The sequence below is a fragment of the Branchiostoma floridae genome, chromosome 15 (genome assembly GCF_000003815.2).
Source record: "Branchiostoma floridae strain S238N-H82 chromosome 15, Bfl_VNyyK, whole genome shotgun sequence".
In the NCBI taxonomy this organism is placed as follows: Eukaryota; Metazoa; Chordata; class Leptocardii; order Amphioxiformes; family Branchiostomatidae; genus Branchiostoma; species Branchiostoma floridae.
The window spans coordinates 14,612,949-14,638,649 of NC_049993.1; the positions used below are offsets into that span (position 1 = coordinate 14,612,949).

The 25,701-nt window shown below is 41.6% G+C and overlaps 3 protein-coding genes across 3 annotated transcripts in view; 1 reads left to right on the top strand and 2 right to left on the bottom strand.

The window, feature by feature from the left end:
• Positions 1–800, bottom strand: part of LOC118431918 (BUD13 homolog) — a 13,028-nt gene extending 12,228 nt beyond the window's left edge. Inside the window, exon 1 of the mRNA XM_035843357.1 lies at positions 618–800. Coding sequence (XP_035699250.1) covers positions 618–721 — 104 coding nt within the window. The 5' untranslated portion in view covers positions 722–800. The remainder of the gene's footprint in view (positions 1–617) is intronic.
• Positions 801–1,241: 441 nt separating this feature from the next.
• On the top strand, positions 1,242–22,425 carry LOC118431945. The gene is made up of 11 exons (XM_035843392.1): positions 1,242–1,657; positions 5,600–7,067; positions 7,385–7,509; positions 7,640–7,756; positions 8,116–8,230; positions 8,459–8,496; positions 11,137–11,286; positions 11,842–12,064; positions 17,905–19,800; positions 20,331–21,142; positions 21,709–22,425. Exons 2-11 carry the CDS (start codon positions 5,876–5,878, stop codon positions 22,132–22,134), a joined length of 5,094 nt encoding a protein of 1,697 aa, XP_035699285.1. The 5' UTR covers positions 1,242–1,657; positions 5,600–5,875; the 3' UTR covers positions 22,135–22,425.
• LOC118431946 lies at positions 16,535–17,358 on the bottom strand. The gene has a single exon (XM_035843393.1). The coding sequence runs from the start codon at positions 17,342–17,344 to the stop codon at positions 16,622–16,624; it is 723 nt and encodes a 240-aa protein (XP_035699286.1). The 5' UTR covers positions 17,345–17,358; the 3' UTR covers positions 16,535–16,621.
• Positions 22,426–25,701: the final 3,276 nt, after the last annotated feature.

The following is a 25,701-nucleotide window of genomic DNA, read 5'->3' on the forward strand; positions in this document are numbered from 1 at the left end:
CAGCAATCTTCAACATTCAATTTGCCTAGAATTTCCTGCCAGTCCAGTGACAGTTCCTCCCTCATTTTATCATAGTCCCCCTTGTTGTACTGGCATGTCTCATTTTTGTATTGTGTTCTGTTTTCATAACAGTTGATCTTAAAGTTTAATACCACATGGTCACTCTTGCCGATGGGGGGTCTCATGATTAGGTCACTTATCATGTCACTATGTTTAATCTATTTCAGTTGGTCATTGTTTGCATTGTGATACATATTGTTGTGATTCGAGATATGGAGTCTTTGTCTGTCTATAGACATATTAAATATATTATATAACTTGCTTAAAAAAGTTAGATATAGCACCACAACTTGAAAAGAAGATATTATACATACAAGCAGGGAGGACTTAAAAAGGTGTGATCATCACCCTTGTAGATTCTCTGTATCAAAGAACTAGAAAACCCTGGGTTTGAGGCCACAGATAGCTCTAGGAACGTATGTTTTAGGAAAGCGATCGACATGGTGCCCCCCTCCCACAAGATGAGCTCTTGCACGCGACCAAATTTTAGGGGCTCGTATCAACGGTGAAAAAGCTTATGAGGCCCCAATATTCTCACAAAATGATCTTATTCTTACCTGGTCTTAGATTTCACTTTTGCTTTCTTCTTCTTCTTCTTCGTTTCTTCGCTTGGACCCGATAAATAGCGTTTCAGATATTCTTCTTTGCTCATCGACGCCATGTTTACGAAAACCGGATACGGATGTAGACAAGGACCAAACCATTGAAATATGGGGAAGTAACTAAACCTGGCCGCAATCCACCTGTTACTCATTGTGTGAATCGTACAGTTGACTTGTTTTCTGTCTCTTTGTTTGTTTGTTTGTCTGTTTGCTTTGTTTGTTAGTTGTTTCATTATTATCTACAGATGTTTGACTAGATTCCAGTCTTTTCCAGAGTTCCAAATAAAGAAAAGCTTTTGTTTCTATGGACATGAGTCATCGAAATTGCGTGGGTGGACTAATCCTATGTTCACGCCCATTCATTCGGGGAAAATCGGCCCAAAGCAATATACCGTTCATTTTTAGGTATTCTATTTTTGCAAATAGCAAAACTGCATTTCTCCAGCATTCTGCTAAACTCGAAGATGAAATTATAAAGTACGTAGTTTCTAAAACCAAATGTATGGATTTCCAATAGTTAACACATGGCAGTTCATTTACCTACGGTAAATTTATAAACATGCACTCAAATAATCATTATTGGTTCAGAAAATCCCCCATTGCTTTCCCAACCAACAAAACACTTGTTCAACCTGTAACAGGACAATCTTAAGTCAATTATCACCTACTTGTCTCCTCGTCATCCAGGGACTTTCCAATGCTAGGGGAATCCCCATGTGTCTTGTGACCGTCGCAGAGTCAATTGATGTAAACAGACCAGTACTACTAGTGTAGCTAGCACTGCACTGTATACGCTGCAGCAGTGACGTGTCTAGGGTGTCAGTTTTGTACGTAGAATGTTCGTTTTCCGTCTATTTTGTCCTATTAAGTTGTTTTAGTTGCATTGCAGTACTGGGGAGGGTGTAACACTGCCATTTGCTGTACATCTTGCCAAGAAACTTTCTTTTTCGCCGGAACATTCTACATGTACCAGGGCCCCAAGCTAAAATCGCACGGTGAGTAAGCAAAATGTTTGTTTGGATTCATGCCAGGCAATGCTACCAAAATTTTTTTAGAGTTCTCGATAAAATGCGTGGCATTGTTGAGGTCTAAAAGCTATACTTGATTAGTAGTACCTGATTTAAATGCAGTGCCTACATCAACAGTTGAGGTTAAACATTTACTCAGATCAGGAAGTCCATGTAGTAAGGGATGGATTGAGTTTGTTTGTTTTTGTATGACGTCAAAAGCACCACCCGGCTAATATTTAAGCAAACCTTAGCTACCTTGCTTCTTATTCAAGAAAAATCGCTATCAGAAATGCAGGTAGAGTTTACCTTGGCTTATTGTAAAGTAATTACCATACAATTTAGTTGTATAGGTACCTTCTTGGGCAATTATATTGTGCCCTACATACCACGATCACCCGTGGATGAGTCATACGTACCATCCGAGTGAAGCTACCGTGGCCGACATGTACAATGCGCAACATATCTTTTGGCTTGCCCAACACACGTAATTTGTCTCGGACAAAGTACATATTTCGCCTTTCAACACACCCATTATTTCTGCTCAACATGCCTATAAATTTGCCTGTATTCTCAAAGCCGAGTTTCGGCTCCGAATCTTTTTGACGTGTTTTTATCAGACGTTTTATTTTGTGATGATATTTTTTTTGTGTTAGAATGTGCTGAAAATTTACTGCTCTAGTTTCCTGTTGCACTTTTATTGTTTCCAAGCAGATCCTGTGAGGACATTTTGTGGCTGACCAGATATGATTGCACCTGTATTTTAATCAGCGGGGTAGCCTATATCCGTTGTTTGAAAAGTCGGAGTATCTAGGGATATCAAGTGAAATTATTGCAGTTTGGAAACACCGTTTGGCAACTTGACATTCCTAATTACCCTGTTTTCAAAAACAACGGATATAGGTAAGCCCCGCGGATAAAGGAGAACTAGCGTTAGATATATGGTGGATTCTCAGAATTTTCAGAAGTCAGTTTAGGTTTTTTTGGTCAAAATTTCCAGTTGTGTTTCATTACAGACTTCCTGGTATACAGTGTATACCGTGTACTTGACACCGTAGTAATGAGGCTGTCACAGAGTCTTTAGTTTATTAGGCTATAGGTCGCAAGGACAAGGTACAATGTAATGTTTAACTTGAAACATGCCCCCAAATTGTGAGTCACGTTGCCTTGCTCCATAGCAACCGGATATTCCATTCCAACTTTTTGCTAGGGGTAAGAGATCTGCTTCGCGATGAAAACCAGTATCATATTAGTATGGCATAAAGGACATTTCCAAGCGGGAGCGCAGTGATTTAATGGCGTCTTGAATATTTTTCAAATTTGAGAGGGAAGGGGTAGAAAAAAAATTACATGGGGGGGGGGGGGGGGGGGGGCAAAGAAAAAATTATTGACCCCACCCTGTGAAGAAAAACCCCCCCCCCCCAAAACTAAATATCGACCGGTCCCTAAGAGGTGTGTCCACACACTTATTTTGACCTGATATGATTTATTCGGCTGTATGAAACGACATATTACAGTCAGGGCTACTAGCGGAAGGCTGTTACAAGGACCTATCCCTACAATGCACAGTATGTGTTCTTCGTTTTGCTTTGATACAATGATAGAAATATTCAGGACTAGAAAATATTTTTAAAAGCATAAGCATATGAATTAGATATCTTTTTTATCCGGATATCAGATTACGTTTTTTATGGTATAATGATTTCATTAGAAAGAACTTTGGACAAGGAATAATACAAAATGGATTATCTGTTAGAAGGAGGAGTTATTAATATTGACAAAAACTTCTAGATGTAAGCCATGTTTTACTTCTGCTTTTATCTTATCCTTTATCTTATATATCGTTAACACTTTGATGACATGTTTATATAAATAAAATGAAAATGCTACGCGAGGATTTCAGATTTGTGTAGGTCTGAAGTTTTGGTATGTCTTTCCGGTTGCATACGGCTGTGTAAACAAAGGCGCCCCGTTTTTACTAGTAGAACTATGATCACAATGTACATTGAAGACTCTCCAAGCAGAGGTTGGTGGTGAAGATTTTGACAGATATAGACAGTATATAATACAAAAGTCATGATCACAGTCCTCCGCGCTAACCTCTGCTTGGAGAGTGATAGAGAGAAACAATTTCCTTACCGATTCCTGAAATTATGCGGATATATACGAACTATTCGGAACGTGTTTTGTCTCCAAAGAGTCCGGAAACGTTCCATTACTGGAAATCCGGATATGAGGTATGGTACATGTAATATGGTCCCAATCCGGACTCCTGAAATTATCCGAAAACGTAGGGGAGTCATATTAGATTTTGTCCGGATATTGTCTGGATATTTTCGGAAACATTCCTAATCCGGATGTATACACACATAGCTAGAAACGTCCGGAAATCACACCATTTCGCACAGTGGACCTGTAGGAAGAGTACACTTAAGTGCCTAAAATTAAAAGGGAAAGATTGTGAGTCACCTGAACTTTTGTGTAAACATGGGACACCCATTGTAAACATACCACCCACTTCACTGCAAGGAGTGGTACGGTCGGATGACGTACACACTATAGACTGTTCCATTATTCCAAAGACTGAGCATCAGGGAGTAAGGTGGACATTTTTCTTGGATTCGAAATCATATTTTTCAATGACAGTGTCAACATCAGTATTCTTCAAATTATGTTTTTTAATCATCTATATTATTGTTGTCATTTTGTAAGGCTGTGTTCGACCCAATGAACAAGAACTGTTCTATTTAAAAAAAAAAGAATTATGTTTTTGGCCGAAGGCCATTTCCTGGTCAGTATGAAAAGAGCACTGCATATTAAATGACTGATATTAAGATAAGATAGGTCACTGGTTTTAGAAACAGGATATGTGCAACGTGTAAGTTCTTGAGAACCTTTGTCTGTAAATATTTGTGTCGTCACGCAGGTTTGTGTTGTGAAGCATATGAATGAGGTTATTTGTTTGACCGTATAAGTCACTGACGACGAATTAATGGCATTCAGTGTACCATATGCAAGGGTCTGCATGGTCTTTTCCTCAAGGCATAGGTAACCTATATATGTATATGTATTGATTTTAAGTAGTTCTTTGAGAACGCCGTTATTCGTAGCTAGGTGATGAAATTTTCTGTAATTGCCTTTCTTTATTTTAGGGTAATACGTAAACTCTGAATCCAGCGTTAAGAGTCGTTGGTACCCCCATGTAAAATACTCAGTGCTTTCAAGGACGTTATATGAGATTTTGTGGCCTTCATTTTGGAACCGCAGGGAAGGTTTAGTGTCAGATTTTGAAAGGGAATAACTCAAGGAGCAGTTGACGGATTGTCATGATATTTGGTATGTAGATAGCTTATATGATGCTACATATAATTACGTATTAATTATGCAAATAGGAATCTAATTTGCATAATTATGCAAATAGGAATCTAATTTGCATAATTCTTTTGGAAATCATCTAAACACACTCAGTTCCATTGTAGGACCTTTGCAACATGTGACATTGGTAACTGAGAAAGAGAAGGATATTGATAGATATGTTATGCAAAATAAAGACCTAATTTGCATGATAAATGAGCGAATACTATAATGTCGTTGTGGCAAATGACAGGATGTTTTTACTTGTGGCATTTGGAAGTTATGTGCAGGTGAACATCGTTGAACATTAATTATGCAAATGTAACCTCATTTGCATGAATGCGATAAAAACCTTTTTTAACATAGAATGTGTATGTATGTTTTCTTTATGGTTTCGCATGAGTTTGTTCCATGTTCTATCACATTTTATACATTAAGAGCTTTTTACAGATAACGCAGTGTATTTCTAATATATATTACACTCCAGATGAGTCAGTATAGTCACCATTTGCTATTGTTGTATTAATATTGATCCAACAAAATTATTCATTCTTTCAATTATTCATTACGTTGCAGGTTTTAATCACATGCGAGCAACAAAGTACAAAGTATGAGAACGTCATAAGCAAAACATGTGACTGCCAAAGTTCAGTCTAAAAAATTCTACTGCCAAGTAAACACCGTGATGGGACTGTACCTCGAAATCAAGACAAACAAACTACCAAGCGTATTGTTTGCATGACTTTTATTACATCAGAAGAATTGAAGGTAAAAAAAAACACATTAGATAATATCTCAAAATCCTCATAACGAACAATTCGAGTGCCAAGAAGTGTAGTAAAAGATTCAATTATGACCGGATATCCGGTGGAACTTTTGACAAATACAGAAAATGGAACTATCAAAAACAAAGGCAGAGGGAGGTCCTTTTCAATGTCAGCAATCCAGTCAAAAAGCTTCGACGAAAACGACAACGCCATACCATATTCAACCAAGAAGCTACAAAGAAGCCAATCTCTTAAGGTTTTGGACGTTAGGTCAATGTCATGGCAAAGTCGCATTGCCCGTGCCCGGTCAGAGGACAACATCCACCGAAAGTCATCGGAAGGAATTTCGGAAGAAGTACAGAACAACAACACAGAAAATGTTGATGTGAAGAAGTCTACTGTTACTAAAAGTACGACCAAGTCGAATTCACAGACGCAAAACAAGTTTAAAACGGAAGACGTGTTCAAAAAGACACCGAAGATATTGGTGAATCCTACAAGCAACCAAGCTCAATTACGGAGACACATTAAAAAATCTGAAGTCCGTGGCTCCGTCGATAATCGCTGGGAAGACATAGAGGAGGAGACTTTCGAAATCGTAGAAACAGCACGCAGAATGGATGGTGTACAAAGTGTGCCGTCGTTGTCTCACGGGGTAGGAACTGTTCAAAATGAAGAAACTAGGACCGCAAATCGTGCTTTTCCTGACGGGGCCGACAGCTACGATCGCGGGGATAAGGGTGGCGATTGTGCCGTTGTTGCTCAGGATTCCGAAACCCCAATTGTTCAAGAGTGTACGCTGGCATCAGCCAATGCTTCTGCATCAACATCTGCACCACAGGTTCCTCCACAGCCACAAACAGCCGGATCCGTCCCGTTTGCGTCTGCACCGCAGGTCCCTCCACAGTCACAAACAGCTGGATCCGTCCCGTTTGTGTCTGCACCACAGGTTCCTCCACAGCCACAAACAGCCGGATACGTCCCGTTTGCATCTGCACCACAGGTCCCTCCACAGTCACAGACAACCGGATTCGTCCCGTTTGCGTCTGCACCACAGGTCCCTCCACAGCCGCAAACAGCCGGATACGTCCCGTTCATGCCTGCGATCGGTTTTCCCCCGGGCTCCTTTCCGCAAGGAGGGTTCCAGTTTCCGCCAGGTAACGTCTACATCTTCAACGGCTGCAGCAACATGCAGTTTGGGAACCAGAACACTATCAACTCCACGCAGCATCATGAACACCAGTCTCCTGGAGAAAAATTTGACAATCTGAACGAAGGTATTTCTCACGATTAGTTTTGCATCACCAGTAAACCGTCTTTAGCCGCAACACACCAGTTTTGTACAAAATGTGGTACGTTTTGCATAAGGCCGGACTGTAAGATTTGATCCAGTCAGACTTAGGAAATTTTAGACTACTAATTTTTCATCATCATCATCATCATCATCATTTTATTATTAATTTTTATTGACAACTAACAACTTAAACGAGTATCTTTTATATACATATTTCAGTACTGTTCAATTGGAACAATGGAATGATTCAAGATCTTCAATAATTATTCAAATTTAAAATATTTCACATCATATATTCAGGAATCATGCGGATGCTGATGAACCTGGCGGACGACCCACAAAAAGAACGGGAGATGGTCAACGACCTACAGGACGAAGACAAGCGTAAAGATTTTGTCAGTGGTCTTAAGGAGTTTGGCACGCAGGTAAAGAACCTTTTTATACACTGTTATGGTTAAAAGATGGAACATGTAATTGGAATTTAATTCTTTTTGTTTTGTTTACATTTTGTTAAAATGCATGTATAACAGTTTTCCTTTTGTTCCTCCTACGTAGTTGAAGAGTGCTAGAGAAGGCTGCGTCCTCCTCGACTTTGAGATGTCCAAAGACCCAGAAGAACGTTTGCGCTTTCTGCGTTCCTGCCAAAGCGGGGAGTTTCAAAGGTTTATCCAGGTATGGTCATATATAGGATAACATACAAGAAAAGTGACTTACTGTGATCTTTTCTTCCAGACCTTCGTTATACATGTAAGTATACATCGATATAAAGACTCCGCGTTAATTAACGCTGACCAGCTATCAACCGAGTAAATAACCACCCTCCTGGATTCTGTTATTGGAGAGAAACCTACTTACCAATCAAATTGCCCCTTGACCGCAGTTACCGACGTGATCGGCCGGTAGCTTTCCCTTGGTTTCGTCATACAAAACATTTTGAAGAAAGGCAGTGTGCATCATTCTATGCAGAGCGAAATACATACATACATGTGCACGCACTAACGTTTATCATCATTTCTTTGTTACAATTTCAGGACCATTTGCTGTCCCGGTACGTCGAGGACCCAAAGAAGATATCGATGGTCCTGTGCTTCAGCATCGCGTCCATCACAGACACGGAGTGTGGAGAAATGGCGTTCAACTTCAACTGTAAGTCGCTTTTTGTTTGTCTGTTTGTTTGTTTGTTTGTTGTTATCATGATTTTACCATGTTCGCGGCATATACCTACGGACCTGCTTGCTTGCTTAAGTCGAGTCCATATATCCTACGGACCTAACACACCCAAACTACTGAGCAAGTCTGGATATGAGATACATGATGTAGGAACACGACATGTCATTAATGTACGTATTTTGATTTATTTGTGATTTCATCTAGTGCTTCAAAGTGGCCCAGGTGTCACCATGTCCGGAGGTTTCTCTCCTATGCTAAGTCCTGGCAAAGCTGTCCCTGCCAGGAACTCATTATAATATTGAAATGACATTGAAATGAGCCAGGGTGCGACTGGAGAGGCTGTAATTGGGTGATAATTAGTCTGGTTTCCCCTCCCACTTCTCCTCCTCTATTTTACATTTCTATATGCTCTAATTACACACCCTGCTAGGAGCCTATGAGTTCACAAATAGTTTCAAACACCGACTTATCAATACATGTATGTTTTGATTTACCGGACATACCTGTTTACCGGAAAAAAAACTTATCTGTATATACCTGTAATATATTTTCCACTCCAAGCTTGAGATCACTTGTCTAAAAAAGCAACTGTACAGTAGTGCCGATCCAATAATAACCCATACAAAACTTAACTTTATTTAACTGGAAAGGCCAACTCCAAAATCATTAAACAGGCTCGTTCCTGTTTATAGCCCCCAAACAGGCTTTCCTAAAGATAATTTGGCAAAAAGAGGAATGATTGCAGGTCGCGGGGAGTTACATTCCCCCGCCTGAGGCCAAGACAAATATTATAATGATTGGTGTTGATTGCTTTGTTATTGTTTCACATTACCATACATTACACCGTCAACAACTGTCTAGTTAGAAGGCTTGCTCATTCAGTAAACCCTTATGTGGCCAAACTCCCGTAGTGAAAATTATTATCTCTACAGCTAGCCGGCGTAGTTAGTCCAAGGACGTTATATCAAACGTCCTTGATATAACGTCCTTGGTTAGTCTGGAAGAAACTCCTTTCTGTGGTGATCTGGATGTTTTGCCGCAGACTCTCTGAGTTCGGATCCTGAGAATTTCCATGTTGGCCCTGGAGCTGAGGAGCTAGGCAGTGTGGCCTCTGGGTCTGACTTCCAAGCTAATTTCACTGATTTCTGACGTAACTTTAGGTCAGTTTTTGTCTGTGACCAAGGACGTTGCTGTGACCCACTAGAATCGGATCAAAAACAGACAATCTGCGCTATTGTACACAAATCTTGCCGAGCATGAATAACAAAGAACCACAGACTCTTTGCCTTGTGGCTTGTTGTGACAAGTTTCCTAGAAATGGTCTTGAAAAGCCTTTTTGGTTAAGCACATGTTAGCTGATCAGCTGGGTAACATATACTGTCATATAGAAGGTTTGTTCAATATCCTTTGTCACAAGGCTAGGCGCATATGTGACATACTAGTAGTAGAACCACCTTTGTGTGTCCAAACATATATGGAAAAGCCGACTTTTTGACGTTCATGAAGTCGCATAATGCGTTGAAATTGAAACCGTTCTTGAAGACAGCCACACCTAAAGTACACGTAAAGAACCCATCATACTTCTAAAAAATACGGGTCCTTCCCGTACGCCCAAGTAAGTTGAAATAACCTCTTGGTTACGCCATGGACAGTTTACCGGGTATGTAATACAAACAAAAACAAAAAACAAATGCCACATAACGCGTGTAAAACAAGCTAGACCGTACATGTGCCCGGAGATTGTATTTTCTGTGCAACCAAGTAGGTTATCCTTGGTGCAACCTATCGTAACCTATATCCGATGCATCTTCTATTCAGACTTCGACTTACTTCAAAACTCTATGTATCGGGTTGTAGTGGTAAAGATTCACTATTCTGAACGATTGTTTCTGTTAACCTCCTTGTTCTGTCAACCTCCTTGGTCTATTCTAGCAAATGTGTATTGCATAAGAAATTATGCAATGTTTTGTGACGGGAGTCATTGCATGACCTGTGCTGAACTATATTATCAATCGACGGCTCTTAGCAAGTTTTCCATGCCCTGAATATTCTTTCTGGTAGAATTTCCACCCTAAACGTTTTCTTCCCACAAAGTTTACTCTAGCAATGAATTAATTCTTTACAAAATCTCACTGACTGTGGCCCGACTACATGTCAATCAGGACTTGAATGAATGCCATGGCCTCCCTGCATGCTATTGTCTGTCTCTTATGCATAATTAAAGATAATTGTAGGTAATCAGTTTCGTGAGGAGGTGTTAAAACAACAAATCCATTGAAAAATAAGCAGCTGTCAGATTGATTGATTAGCAAGATAACCAAAATCTACACAATTGGGAGTTTTAAACTTAAAATCCCTAGCCAAGTTCGAAGCTACTTCTTACAAAGTTACGATTGGGTGTAAACAATGCTCAAGTAGTTAGTCTATTCCAATCCCTTGTTTGAAAATTGATTTCACCTTAGAATACTGAGATATTGGCTGATAAAGTTATGGTCACCCCTCAAAAATCATAAGAATTTAGAATTATTTGGTATTTATAAAAGTCTAAGGTGTATTCTTATTTCTAGGGAAACGATTCCAATAGTACATGACTTAGGCAACATCGTGTAAAAATATCACTGCTCCAGGCCCACGACATGAAGTTGGCTGGGCCAATTATTATAAAATGACATAGTTTTTATATTTGTAAATTATGGAAATGCTATGTGTCTATTTCCAATATCTTATACATAGTTGGAAGAAGTAGTACCTAGGCAAAGTTCTTACCAAATTTCAAACTTTTGGAATATACGGAATTGCAGATAAAGCGATTTGTATCTACCCCACCCGTTCACTCTGTTTCTGGGCCTGCTGAGCCCTTGCCAGGACTTAGCAAACCAGAGTTGGAGGGTCTGCGGCAGTATGCAGCTTTGTCCGGTCTTAAGTGTAACGGTAGCGATGTGTCAAACCAGTGCGGTCCCCAGTGGGTTATTGACGACAACTTGGACCCAGCCCAGCGCGATGCACTACGGCTGCATTTATCAAACGCACAGGTAATGCTCTTTCTGCATACTTAGTGTGTGTGCCTTGAGGCGGAAAGGTTTCACTGTAAATCCTTGTTCTATGGCTCTGTCGTGGCCTTTGCTGAAAATCGCATTGTGTAACAAAACATACATACAAAAAACTGTAGAAACAAAATCGGCCTCTGAATTTTTTCGTAAACTTGTACGAAACCCAAACTTACACCACTTACTCTCTGCTCAAAAAATATTTACCACTCAAAAATCACAGCTTAAGCCAAGTCCAGAACGCGAAATTTCAAAAGTTGAAGTACTATTTATCTTGACCATTCTATTTTAGATCTCCTATTTACTTACCAAATTTTATCAGAATCCATCTACGTCTTCAGGACTTATGCTGTTAACAAGCACACACAAAATTCTCCCGAAAAGAAAGCAACCTTCTTGGCGATTGTATGAGTTACTGTGCGACCTAAGCTAAAATGTTTTGCATGTATTCAGCTTCGGTTAAGCTCACTGTGATGAAAGATATTGTTGACATTGGAAAATGCACCTCTAACGGGTTGTCTCTGCGTTTTCTTAACTTAGACCTCAACAGGAGAAGTGTCTACTATCGGAGGCCAGTCGACGATGTCCGCGATCGCAGATGTTTTACAGCGACCCGTGCGACTGATCACTGCCCTCGAGAACAGCTTCGTGGACATCCTCATCCTCCCATCGCAGAACCTCAGCTCTTCCGGTCCCGAGGTCCCTGTAGTGATCGGAGTGTACGATAAAGACCACTACGTCCGGATCGACTACGTCACACCAGGTGAGAGAACGCACGGCTATCAAATAACAAGTAACAGACATTCTCTTATGTCAGGCTCGATGCTTGTTTATATGAAGCGAAGACCCCCGTGTACCTATCTTCGATCCGTCCTTCTCGCTAAATCAGCACTGTCGAGCCGTCAGCCAATCAGTCGGCTATACAATATACTCTCCTGTTGTTGAAGGGAAAACTTCTAGCCAATCATGTCGCTGCCTACCGTCAATATGCAACATGATTGGTTGGTAGCTTTCCCTATAACTACTGGAGATTAAGTTTCGGACCCTGGCATAAAAGAATGCTAATATGTAGAAATTATTTTTGTTTAAATGAAATAATTAAATCTATTAATTCTTTTTTTTTTTTTTTTTTTTTATTCAAACATTTAAACAGAAATACAGAGTGACAAAAGGGGGCGCACTCAAGTGCAAGACTTATTTTGACGCTACCCCTTACATAAAAAAGCATACATATTTTACAGAGAGAAGACAAGTACAAATGAAAAGCAAAGGAAAATCACTTCAGACAGAAAATAATACATTGTACTTAATATAACAAGAAAGGATAAGCGCAAGTCCAGTTTCCCACCCACTGATGAAAAAATTGGTCACATTACAAAAAATGCCAGGACAACTGTGTTTTAAAAACGCTTAGTTGTAGTGATGAAGTTTTGGGTTGTTAATAGAATATTGGAGTTGACAACAGATGAATGTAAAGGACTACCACGGAGTAAAATGGAAACTTTAGCGTTGTCCGATAGTGATGAGAGGTTAAGGGTGTGTCCTAAGAGCCTGGAGAGTTTGCCGAGGAGGGTTGAGCGTTGGGCATTGTACATAGGGCAGTAGAGTAAATAATGTAGTACTGTTTCGCGTTGGCACCCGCAGTTACATGCTGGGCTGTTTAGCAATCCTCGAGTAAAGAGACTGTGGTTTAAACTACAGGTGCCAATACGAAGGCGTAATAGGTGAACACAGGAAAGGCGAGGGCCATGACTAAAATAGTTGAGCTTAACAGGTCGTATGGTTTTTAGGAGAACAGTTCGAAATTGACAGTAGTTTAAAGAGCGAGTTGACAAATCGAGGTTGTTCCAGTGGTGCGTCGAGTACGGAACAAAGGACCTGGCAAAACGATTAGTTGAATAATTTGGAGGTTTTAAGTTCATCCTATTACGCAATTCATATGAACATGATGAGAGGATAGGTTTGGGTGCTAGTTGAGACAGGTAGTTTCGGGTTTGACCATTTACAATTTTATAGAACAAACATAATCTATGAAGGTGTCTTCTGTCTGACAGTGTTTCCCAACCAAGTTCATTCCTAGTTGCCAAGTAAGAAGACCCCTTGATGGCGCCTGTTACAACAAGGGCACAGTGATATTGTATGCGTTCAATTTCCTCGGCTGTTGTACCGTGCCAGATGACGTCGCCGTACTCAAGACAGGGGCGGATGTATGATTTATATAAAGTTTCGAGGATATAACGAGGTAATTTGAATTTTAGGCCGCTAAAGAGGTCAATACTTTTGGATACCTTAGTTATAATGTAATTAGTGTGGGAATTCCAGGACATGTTGGAGCTCAGTATAACTCCAATATGTTTATGGATATCGACTGACTTTATCACACTGTTGTTAAGAAAAAGGGGTGGGTGAACAAGGGGATCTCTCTTGGTTGAGAAGCACATTTCTTCTGATTTTTTTGGATTTAGCTCCATGAGCCACTGGGTGGCCCAAGCATGAATTCTGGACAGGTCAGCGTTTAAACAGGCAGCAGAATCAAAAGGGTTGTCTACAATTTGAAGAAGGGAGCTGTCGTCGGCAAATAGGAATGGGAGGGAAATAAGGTCATTTACAATGTCATTTATATAAACAAGAAAGAATAATGGGCCTAATATTGACCCCTGTGGAACACCAGCGTTAGTCATGTCCCAGGCAGAAGACTGGCCGTCAATGACTACACGCTGTGACCTATTTCTTAGATAACTGTCCATCCAATTAATGAGTGGTCCTTCTATACCATTTCTTTGTAGCTTAAAGATAAGTCCTGAATGCCACACCTTATCGAAGGCGCGCGAAAAGTCAAGAAATACTGCTCGAACGTCTTTACCTGACTCTAAAGATTTTAGTATGGTGTGTGTAAAGTACACCAGCTGGCAGACTGTGGAGTCTCCTTTGATAAAACCTGACTGAAGACGATATAAAAGATCATTACAGATCAAGTGATTGTAAAGGTGTTTGTAAGCTATTTTTTCGAGTACTTTGGACAGGGTGGGGAGAAGTGATATGGGACGGTAGTTGGATTTGTCTTGTGGGTCACCTTTTTTAAAAATAGGTATAACGTTTGCGTATTTCCAAATTTCAGGAAATATGCCATGACAGAGTGAAAGATTAAAAACGAAAGATATTTTATCAGCAATGAAAGGCGTGATGATTTTGAGAAAATGGTTATCGATGTTGTCATACCCGTGGGCCTTGCCGGTATCCAGGTTTTTAACAAACAATAAAACTTCTTCAGGGGAAGTTGTAATGTGTAGGAGCCGACTGGATGTGAGATATTGAAAAGCTGGGAGAGAGGCATGGGAATCGTCAATGGTTGATTGAGATGTAAAATATTTATTTAAAATTGTTGCCTTTTCGTGCTCGTCGAAAATATAGGAACTACCCTCTTTGAGAGGGGGGATGGAAGAAGTAACTTTAGGTCTATAAAAATACTTGACGACATGCCACCATTTTTTACTAGAAGTAGATGGGTCATTAAGCGAATGTATAAGGCGTTCGTAGTAGTTGGATTTGTTTTGTGAAATGAGATTGGTGAGCCTGTTGCGCACCTTTCGGTATGCAGCCCAATTTGCATTTGTGTTAAGACGCCGAGCCTGTTTGTGAAATTTATCCCGTGAACGCATGAGTTTGCGAACTTCAGAAGTAATCCAGGGTTTGTCTTTGGGTCTGATTAATATTGTTTTGCTGGGGACGCACTGATGTTTAGCCTCTAGGATAAGCTCAGATAATTTTGTCGCGGCTGAGTCGACTGAATCACAGAGAAAGATATCATTCCACTTGGAGGAAGAGCAAAAAGTCGCGAGATTGTTTTGGTTTATTTGTGAGAAGTCCCAGACGGTCCGATGATAAGGTTTTGGTATGTGGACAGACAGGGACATAGAACAAATAGTCGGACAGTGGTGACAACCTGACAGGGGGGCTTGAACTGATATGGAATCTACGTAGTTTGTGGCATCGGTAAAAATTAGGTCAAGAAGAGAAGGATTTTGAGACAAATCGCAGGTTGGTTGATTAACAATTTGGGCGAGATTCAAAAACTGTGTCGACTGATACAGTTTGTTGCCAACAGACGAGGTAGAGTCCCGGTGCCACCACTGATCATGTTTTGCATTAAAAATCGCCCAGAATGACGATTGCGTCAGGATTGGACATCTTGGCCACCTGGACTGAGTCAGTGAGGGAATTTATGAATTCATCAACAGTAGACGCATCTTGATTGGGTGGCCTATAATAGACGGATAACAAGATTTTGAAAGATTTGAGTTTCAGTTCGACCCAGATAGCTTCAAAAAGTTGAGACTCGAGATCAGTGCGCCTTATGAAGGCGATGTTTGTTGATATGTATAAGAGCACCCCACCACCGTGTCTGTTTCGATCACGTCTTGTGGGTGGTTGAAAGCCCTGAATTGCAAGGTTGTCGGAAGAAATCTCACTACTTAACCAGGTCTCGGTGATAGCAATAATGTCAAGTTTGAAATTTTGGGATAAAAAGGATAACTCATCCAGCTTAGTTCCGGCGGATATACTGTTAACGTTAGCGTGTAGTATGTTGAGGTACTTGGATGTTCCGGGATACTTAGCGGGCCCAGGGTTGGGATGCACATCGTAACATAAACTGATCAATAGCAAAATCAAGAGGAAATAAAATATAAACGAAATTATGCAAGAACAACATTTAAGCTTAAACAGTCTGCGCAGAGTCCCAATGATGCCGTATTTTGTGATGTAAAACAAACCTATAGCTGCCCTATACAGATCAAGGTCAACAGGCATTAGCCCTCGGGTCCTCCCGGCAAACGGATCTCAGGACGTAAATCATGGGGGGAAAGGGTGGACGTGCGCTTCAAATAATTCATGAACAACATAACAATAAATAAAACATTGAACATAATATCAAACATAAGCAAGCTGTCACGAAATGGCATTTCATTCATTCCCGACAGACAAACTTGAAATGATAGATCGTCTGTTTCTGAAATAGGCGATCCCGTGTGTACATACTTAAACAGAAAAGAAAAGACAGAATATATACAAGGACACAATACAAATAGAGATATACACTTATAATCACAAGTACGCATAGGCGTAAGGGTCAATGTTGGACCGCGTGTCCGCAAAAAAAAAAAAAAAAAAAAAAAAAAAGAAGCATAGATCCTAATCAAGTTATAATAGATCATGAAGGCGTAGCCCTCAGACAAACAGATCGTCTTGAGTCAGGTTGTTTAGGGAACAAACAAACTATTAGCGAGAACTTGGCCACAGTTACAGACAGTAAGTCATAGAGTTATGTCTCGCCTGCTGAGGAAGTTGAGGTGATGGAGTCTAGGTCCTCAAGACAGCTAATCTTCTTCTTCACACCGTCGACGAGGCAGAAGATCCGGCCGTCGAAGGACCAGGCCGTCCCCAGCTTCGCCCGTGTCTCTCGGAGTAACTGGGCATTCTCGCGTGTAAGGTGCTCGGTGATGTACATGCCCGATCCCTTCAGCTTAGACTTGGCCGTGAAGATTTTATTACGGGTGTTGTAGGACACAAACTTGATAACAATCGGTGGTTTCCTTCCGCTGTTGGATTCCTTGCGTCCTGGGAGAGGATGAGCACGGTCAATCTCACTCTCAGAAAGGGTGACGCCCAGCTTGTTCTTGGCTAAGTCGAGGACGACGCTGACTGAGTCGGAATCAGATGTAGTAGCTCCGTGCAGTAGAAGACAGTTGCGCCGCGAGTATTGCTCCAGCTCATTGAGACGCCTGGAATGTTGATGGATTGAAACAGCTGCCTCCTCTACTTTGTTCTCCAGGTGTGCGACCGTCGACTTAATTACCGCTTGCTCCTCGGCGAATTTTCCAAACTGTTGCTTTAAACCTTGAATCTCTGATTTCAGCGGATCCAAGAGGGTTGCTTCAATTGCGTCAAGCAGTAGTTTGTGCTCGGAGGAAAGTTTACCTCGGAGTTCGGCAGACCGCACCTCGTTGCTTGAAGACGAGCGAGTAGACCGCTGGTGATGCGACATGACGAACTGAAAAATGGCGTAGCTCGATTCGGAGGACAGAAATAGACGCGAAAACAGTATTCACCTCCCAGCACAGTTGAAAACCGTAAACAGCAAGTGAACAGCCTCACGAGGAGGTTGCTGAATTGAATAAATCCGGCTATAGAACGCAGAAAAACTTGAAGTTAAATGAGGCAGACAGCGGAGCAACAGAATTCAGCTACCAGTCACCATGGTGACCTTTGACCATTACCAGTCACCATGGTGACCTTTGAAAGTTGAAGTTAAATGAGGCAGACAGCGGAGCAACAGAATTCAGCTACCAGTCACCATGGTGACCTTTGACCAGCTACCAGTCACCATGGTGACCTTTGACCATTAATTCTTTCACATGATAGTAATAAAAATCTACATATAGATGCTAGGTATGTATATGAACATACATGCCATTTCATATAGTATTAACATTTTCATTGGAATCACCTTATCCCAGTACCATTTTTCATTCATATTCACGGTGTGTCATACACTGAGCTGAACAGACGTAGAGGTTTCTCACAATGACATCATCTCCATTACAGAGGTACCTCTACAAGTGACAACATCTAGCGGTGCGGACCTCCACTCTGACGGCCACACAGACCGTGCACCGCAAGAAGAAGAAGGAACTACATGGGAAAAGACAGACAATGGACACGCTCTCCGATTCAATACGACCATCAACGATCTTACAAGACAGACGCGCGTCCCAGACAAGACAGACTCGCGATGGGCCTCCCTAACCACTACGACCTTCTCCGACTGCACGGTGAGTCTCAAGAACACAGAAGACCCGCTGTGTCTTGAAGTGCGCACTCAAAACATGAAGCAAGATCTAACATCTCTTGAGAGAGTCCTTACCCTATTCCCTCAACGCTATAAAGTGGCAAAGGTATGCCTTAGTGGGAACAACCTACGGCAAATACCGGACGGAATGGCCCTCATGCCGATGCTAAAATGCCTGGCAGCACAGAAGAACAAGTTGACGAAAATCCCGGCCAGTATTCCAGACCTTACCAACCTCACCGTGGTAGACTTCAACCGCAACCATTTCACAAAGTTTCCCGAAGGTCTCCAGTTCCTTCCGCTGTTGAAGAAGGTCTACCTCTGCTTTAACAAGATCAAATCCATCCCAGTCGGTGTTCTGTCTAAGATGCAGAACCTCAAGGTGCTGGCCGTTGATAAGAATCGTCTTAAAGGTATGCCCAAAGACATCGTCGAATGCAACAACCTTGCGGAGTTGCACATCAAAGGAAACCCTCTTAGCAGCTTGCCCAGAATGGTGTTCAGTATGCCCAGTCTAAACCTACTAGGGGTTGACAGAAATGTGTGGGAAGGATTTCTAAAACACAACGACGATACGAGGTACCGTCCATCCTTTAACGTATGCTTCGGCAGATGCCAACACATGAACTATGACAGGGAAGAGGACCTAGCCGAAGCAACAGACAACGCCATTCAAAAGGCAGTGGACAAGGAAAGGAGCCTAGTACAAGAGAAAAATCTACCGGAAAAGCGATCCCTAAAAGAGGAGGAAGAGAAACCTAAACAGGGATGCACGGAACAGGATCAAGAAGAGACGCCTATCTCCCCATCAGCTGACATCAGCCTTACAACACACGTTTCCAGCATGGACGACTACAACAGCACTTACCGAAGGTCCATCGAAGACCCGGCGGAGTTCTGGCGAGAGATCTCCGAAGAGTTCCACTGGGAGACCGGTCCGAAAGGAAAATTCGTCGAGCACAACTTCGACCCCAACGTTGGTGAGGTTTTCGTAAGATGGATGTCGGGAGCGACAACTAACATCACCTACAATCTCCTAGAGAAGAACATTCGAGAGAAGGGTCTTCGGTCTACCATAGCGTTACAGTGGCAAGGGGACGACGACAAAGAAACAAGACAAGTGACGTACGGCCAGTTGAAGAGCCTAGTTTGTCGCGCAGCTAACATGCTGAAGGCCAAGGGAATCAAACGAGGCCATAGAGTGATGATCTACATGCCGCAGACGATAGAACAGGTTGTAGCCATGCTAGCGTGTGCACGTATCGGCGCCGTCCACTGCGTTGTCTATGGAGGGGCTACGGCAGAGTACCTTGCCGACCGGGTGAAGGATTCGAAGTGTACCGCCATCATCACCGCTGACGTTGCCCGTAAAGACGGCGGTAGCCAGCCCGTGAAGACTGAGGTAGACAGAGCGTTGAAAATCTGCGATAAACAACACTTCGTGAAGTCTTGTATAGTCGTGAGGCGTTCTGGAGACGGGGAGCGGGACGGTGGGACGAAGTCGGCCGGGACGCAAGAGAGGAACGTCCCGTGGTGTGACGGAAGGGACTACTGGTGGGATGAAGAGATGGAGGGGGTGGAGGACGAGTGTGAACCGGAGTGGATGGATGCTGAGGATCCCCTGCTCATCCTCTACACAAGTGGTTCTACAGGTGAGTAAAATTATGAATTCAATCTAACAGTGTGTGGAATGGGGAAACAGTTGCAATTTTCTCTTATTCCAGACATGTCGCGGTCAGCTCTTTTTTTTTTCTTTGCGTTTAGCGCTGGCCAGTCGTCAGCCAATCAACTATTACCTTTGTTTGTTTCCAGCCAATCACGTTGTTGTTTGACTGCAGGCTTTGATATGATTGGCTGGAAACTTTTTACCCCGAACAAAAGTAACGTGAGAATCTGATTGGCTAACGGCTAGCTAGCTCTGACACAGCAGAAAGGTTGTTATCAGCCAATCACGTTGCGTCTTGACCGAAGGAGGTGGCGTGATTGGTTGATGAGCTTTCCTCCAACAACAATAGGGAGAGTATTTGATTGACTGACCGCTTGACAACACTGACACCGCGGGAAGGACAAATCACAGGTCGCTACGTATACTCCAAGATCATTGCTTGGTAAATAAAATCAAGCAGGGGCCTGGCAACGAAATTGAGTGTTTGTAAACGTTGTGTCTTTTCTTATTACATAGGCTCACCAAAAGGAGTCATCCACACCGTCGGCGGCTACATGATGTACACGGCAACCACCTTCAAGTACGTATTCGACTGTGGAAACGTGAGAGACAAAGTCCACTTCTGTACCGCAGACCTGGGCTGGGTGACCGGGCAGAGTTACGTCATCTACGGCCCGCTCCTGAACGGCGTCACCACGGTCCTACTCGAGGGCGATCCCCTCAAAGACAACAGGATCGTAACCATGGTGACGAAGTACCACGTCACCAGCCTCTACACCACGCCCACCGCCATACGTCATATGAAGGCGACTAGCGATCCTGGTAAGAACTACAAGCTGGATACACTCCGTGTCGTCGGTACCGTTGGTGAACCGATCGCGAAATCAACATGGCGGTGGTACCGGAGTACGATCGGAAGCGACCACTGCTCCGTAGTCGATACGTACTGGCAAACGGAAACCGGCGGGCACGTCATGACACCCCTCCCGGGAGCAACCCCGATGAAGCCCGGGTCAGCTACGCTTCCGTTCTTCGGGGTTGAACCGGCCGTTCTCTCCGACGACGGGACGGAGATGGTTGGACCTTGCGAGGGACACCTGGTCTTCAAGTCACCATGGCCGGGGATGATGCGAGGAATCAACGGGAAGCCGGAAAAGTTCGCCTCCTATTTTGAACAGTTTCCCGGCTACTACTACACAGGGGATCGGTGTCGCCGTGACGGAGACGGGTACTACCGGATCCTCGGGCGGCGGGAGGATAGAGTCAGCATCCCAAGCGCCATGGGGCAGGTCTTCAACCAACTGGACGTGGAGGCAACACTTCTCCAGGTTAGTATCATTTCATATTTTAAGATATCCGTTATAACACGTTTGTTCAGGGTTTCAAGTGCGCATACGCGGTATGGTGTATTGTGGGTAATGTCAACGTTGATGGCCATTTCAGTGTGACTTTAAACTCATTTTACCTACAATATATCACGCCGTTCATACGGAATTCTAACCCTTATCTAGCTTATTGATATCAACAAGAAGGCTTTCGGTGCAGAGTGCTGAATCAGAAAATGTCTTTCAATGTGGGGTGATGTGTTCACACCAAAAAGATGTAAGGACAACCGACAACTAAAGTGTCTAAAATAATGCAATTTTTGTCTACTAGAAATACATCTGAACTAAAAATTACCATTTTTACGTATCTCAATAAAATCGTTTGGTTTAAATTGTACATGTAATAAACTTCTACATTAATTGTTAACGCTATCACGGTTTGCTATCTGTTGATTGTTACGAAAAACGATGTTAAATTCCTCGATTCCAATATGGCGAATCAAAGATGGCGGATCTCTGTATGTATGACGTCATTTTGTGACATCACTTTGTTCTATTTGTCCACACAGCATCCAGACGTGGAAGAAGTTGCAGTAGTCACAACAGACCCTGCAGACGACAGTGGAGGCGGCTCCAGCGGTACCAGCAGCGCCGGATACGACAACTGGTACATTTTCGTCAAACTCCGCCAGACGGCGTGCGTGAGCTTGACCGAAACGATCTTCAGCACCCTTCGCGACATGCTGGCTACAACGTTACACATCTTTACCCCACCCAGCCATATGCACTGCGCGAGCGAGTTACCCAGAACTTGGTCGGACAAGGTGCTCAGGCGACTGTTGCGTAAGGTTGTGCTCAATGACCATGACCTTGGTGACTTTCACGTCGTGGCCAATCTGAAATCACTCACCACGCTTTTCAGGCAGTGCCGTGATATGCAGAGTTCATGTGAGTCTATCGATATGTTTACAAAGCCAAGATCCATGCCATCATAAACAAAACGTGAAAAAAATGTTTTATTGTGTATTGATCTGTGGAAAAGGCATGCCATTAAAAGAAAATGAAGAAATACCAAGACATGAAAATTCCATGTCACGGAAAGTTTAATCTTATGCCAAAACCATGTTATCTTTCAAACAAATACTTGGGTTAAACAAATTACATTTCAATGCATAGCTGACCAATTCAAAACCACGCCACCATGAAAGAAGTACAGAGGCATGGATTTTCGTTTCATGTCAGACGCGATTTGTTTGCAAAAGCGAAAATTGTGTCATCATAAAAAACAACAACTTATAGTTGTGATTTTGATCCAGTGTCAATGTTTTTCATGCTAGCTACAGATAGGAAAATATTATCAGAAAAAAGTACTCAATTGCAACATTTTGTACATGTAAATGCATGTTTTATAAAATGGCTCGTTTTTTTTTGTAGAACGTACAACTTTTGTTTATCTACAAATGCTGTACTTTGATTTACCAGTACGACTGATATCGATTCTCTAGAACTGAGTTGAAGCAACACTAAGTGCCTGTACTGGATGTACAAACTATCTTAACTGCCATTTTCATAATTTGTAATAGACCCTGGATTGTTGTTACTGCTGCCATTTTGACAAAATTCTCTCGCGAGAGCACAGTGTAGGAAAGACTTGCGTGACCTTCTGCGAAAACTAATTCCTGTGTAGAGGTAGTTTGTTCCGTTGCTAAATATGTCATTTGATCGTGACTGAAAATGAAGAGGGAATATTGGGAAAAGCAAGGCTTGTAAAACTATTTTGAAAAAGCCAAAAGTCATCTTGCCATCTATTGTGATGAAGTTTTAACTCTTCTTTTGACATACCTCAGGAACTGTCAATCTTGTAAAGCGGATATAGCATCATGTTGTCATAGATATGATGAATAGGAAAATGCTGAATACTACAACAACTTCTCTAAGAAACTATGTCTGTATTTGCAATTAATCTCACAGGTTGTTTTTTTAGTATATCATTTTCTGTAACGTTTTGCATAGGAAACTGATCATTATGAGACGTTCGATATAATATGGATCTTAAAAAAAATTCTGTTTTGTCAATCATGTGTCTAGAATAATGGAATGTGAATATTGTAGGATGGGTTTCATGTATAACGATTGCAATGGGCCTTCGTATTCTCCGAGCAGAGATTTCGGTGTGTGTGTTGGGGAGGGGCAGGGGGTAAGGGAGACAGTATTGGCCGGTATTTCTTACGGCTGAAAACCAAAACGTCTACTTGGAGAATAGTATATCAGTGGTCAGCCTTTGGTTGTGGAACATTTAGAATTTAAAGACAAATATGTAATATGTATTCATATACTACACAATTGTGGTAAAGCTTCCTGTGTGAAATGTCAAATATACATAATGTATATATTAGTAAATGTATTAATGCATGTAAAGTTGTATCACATTTTTCTGACCATTTACAGCAATGTTGACAACTAGAAATTGTTTCCCTTGCTAGATTTGAAATGTTTTTTTTAAAAGCGCAATACTTTTAAAATTTTCTGTTTTGCTTTTTTCCGCAACGAAGCAACAAGCAACTATTTTCTAAGCGTTTTAGATTTTTATGAGCAATTTTGAAGTAATGTCAGATGAGCAGAAACACTTTGTTGAATAAGAGCCTGGTGTAATACATTAAAGAAATGAAATTTTTCTTAGAAGCTTCATTCTTGCTTCTGTCATTCATAATCAGGGATTACTAATTGACTAAACCGGTACTGTATCCAACCAAAAAGTGGCTTATTTCTTTAGGTGTCAAATGGTTTATAATAAGTGGCAAGGCTAACAAACGTGGAACCAAGAGGTCATGGAGGTTTGATTCCTAAGTGATTGAGATTAGTAATTTCATAGCTCTTCTAACGATCGCCATCACCCTTGCCACAAGTCAAGAGCTAGCCCTGGCTGTTTATCATACCATCATAACTATACATATAAACAGATGCAAAGGCTTTATGCTTGTACCTTTACAATGCAACATATTATGGACATGAGCTTGCTACTTGACCTTGTCACCGAAGGTCATGGGTCATCCAAAGATTTTGGCTGGACGTTGTGATCCGTCGGGAAGGCACTACGTCATTGCCCCTTTGGCCTCAAAAAAGATTATAGGAATATCGTTATATTTACCCTTTTTATTATGGCTTGAATGACTTGTTATCTAAATGATCTACATTTATGCGTTATACAACTTGCACGTGCTGTTACTAATAATGTAAGTATCTTAACCGCAAATAGAAAAAAAAACATAGAGTAATTTATTTGGCAGCTGTAACAACGTAGTCCTATGCCACAGTCAATCTCTATTTATTCATGTACCAAAATGTAAACAAACACAGTATAAAATGGTTGTTAGAATGTTGTTCCTCTAAACAGCTTACAACCCATTCCGGCTTGTCACGTCCCAAATGTCCGTCCTTTTGCGTACTTGGCGTGACTCAGACGACATGCATGTCACCCCCCATCAAAATCAACACGCGATCAGATGGCATTCTATATACAGATACCGTGGAGTCATTTAGCGTTATATCTTGTTTTGTAACCATGCACTTGGGCGATAGGAAAGTTATAACTCTAATGTTTGTTGTTTCTTCTTCTTCTTGAATTCCTGGAGTTCGCTACCTGCATATACTTTTAACAAAACATTGTAATTGTTTCTAGACAATTTGTAAACTTATTTATATCGCATTTCTCAAATAGTGAGTGAGTGAGTGATTGAATGTAATATGGATAGTGAGTGTTTGAGCTAGTATGTGTGTGAGAAAGAGAGGGAGGGAGGGAGTAACCACGTGAGCGAGACAGTGAGCAAGTAAATGTGAATGTGAGTGAGTGAGCTAGTGAGTGTGAGTGAGAGTGCTTGTGAGTGTGACTGAGTGAGCGAAAGAGTGACTGTGCTAGTGATTTAGCTAGAGAATGGGTGTGTTAACATTACTGTGAGTGAGTAAGCAAGTAATGTATTTCTATATCTTCTAGTTTCCACTCGTAACATCTGTTTTGAGATTGATAGCTATAACGTTACATTGCTCTTTGAGGAATCGTCGTCACTCCTTACTATATAAGCCACCATCACTTGTGTTTTATGCTGCATGTCAAGCTAAAACAAATGAAAGCCTTTAAGCTTGCATTTTAAAACAGTACAGCATGTTATGGATATGACCTTGCTACTTGACCTTGGCACCCAAGTTCATGGGTCAACCGAAGATTCCAGCTGTGAATACACAAACGATTCGTTTGAAGTATGCGACTTGGAACGTACCATTGACATTGTAGGCGCTTGCATTTTACACCTAAATATAGCTATTGCCAGCGACACACAGAAATTGAGTGAAATTAATGATTTATCAGCATATCAATGTGAAATAGACAGTTAACAGTGTTTTCGCTAGAAATACTGTATAAGCTAGAAATTTGGAACTGCTGAAAATAACTGTCTGTAGCCTCCACGCATCAACTAATGATGCATGTGAACGATTGAAAAGCCACGAAAGTATTGGGCAAAATCATTTGTCTATATCACTGCAAAAAAACACATAAAACAAGTCAA

Coding starts and splice junctions, on each gene's coding strand:
- LOC118431945 (XM_035843392.1), top strand. CDS start 5,876: ATGACCGGATATCCGGTGGAACTTTTGACAAATACAGAAAATGGAACT. Junction 7,068..7,384: donor ATTTGACAATCTGAACGAAG/GTATTTCTCACG, acceptor TCATATATTCAG/GAATCATGCGGATGCTGATG. Junction 8,497..11,136: donor GTGTCACCATGTCCGGAGGT/TTCTCTCCTATG, acceptor AGCAAACCAGAG/TTGGAGGGTCTGCGGCAGTA.
- LOC118431946 (XM_035843393.1), bottom strand. CDS start 17,344: ATGTCGCATCACCAGCGGTCTACTCGCTCGTCTTCAAGCAACGAGGTG.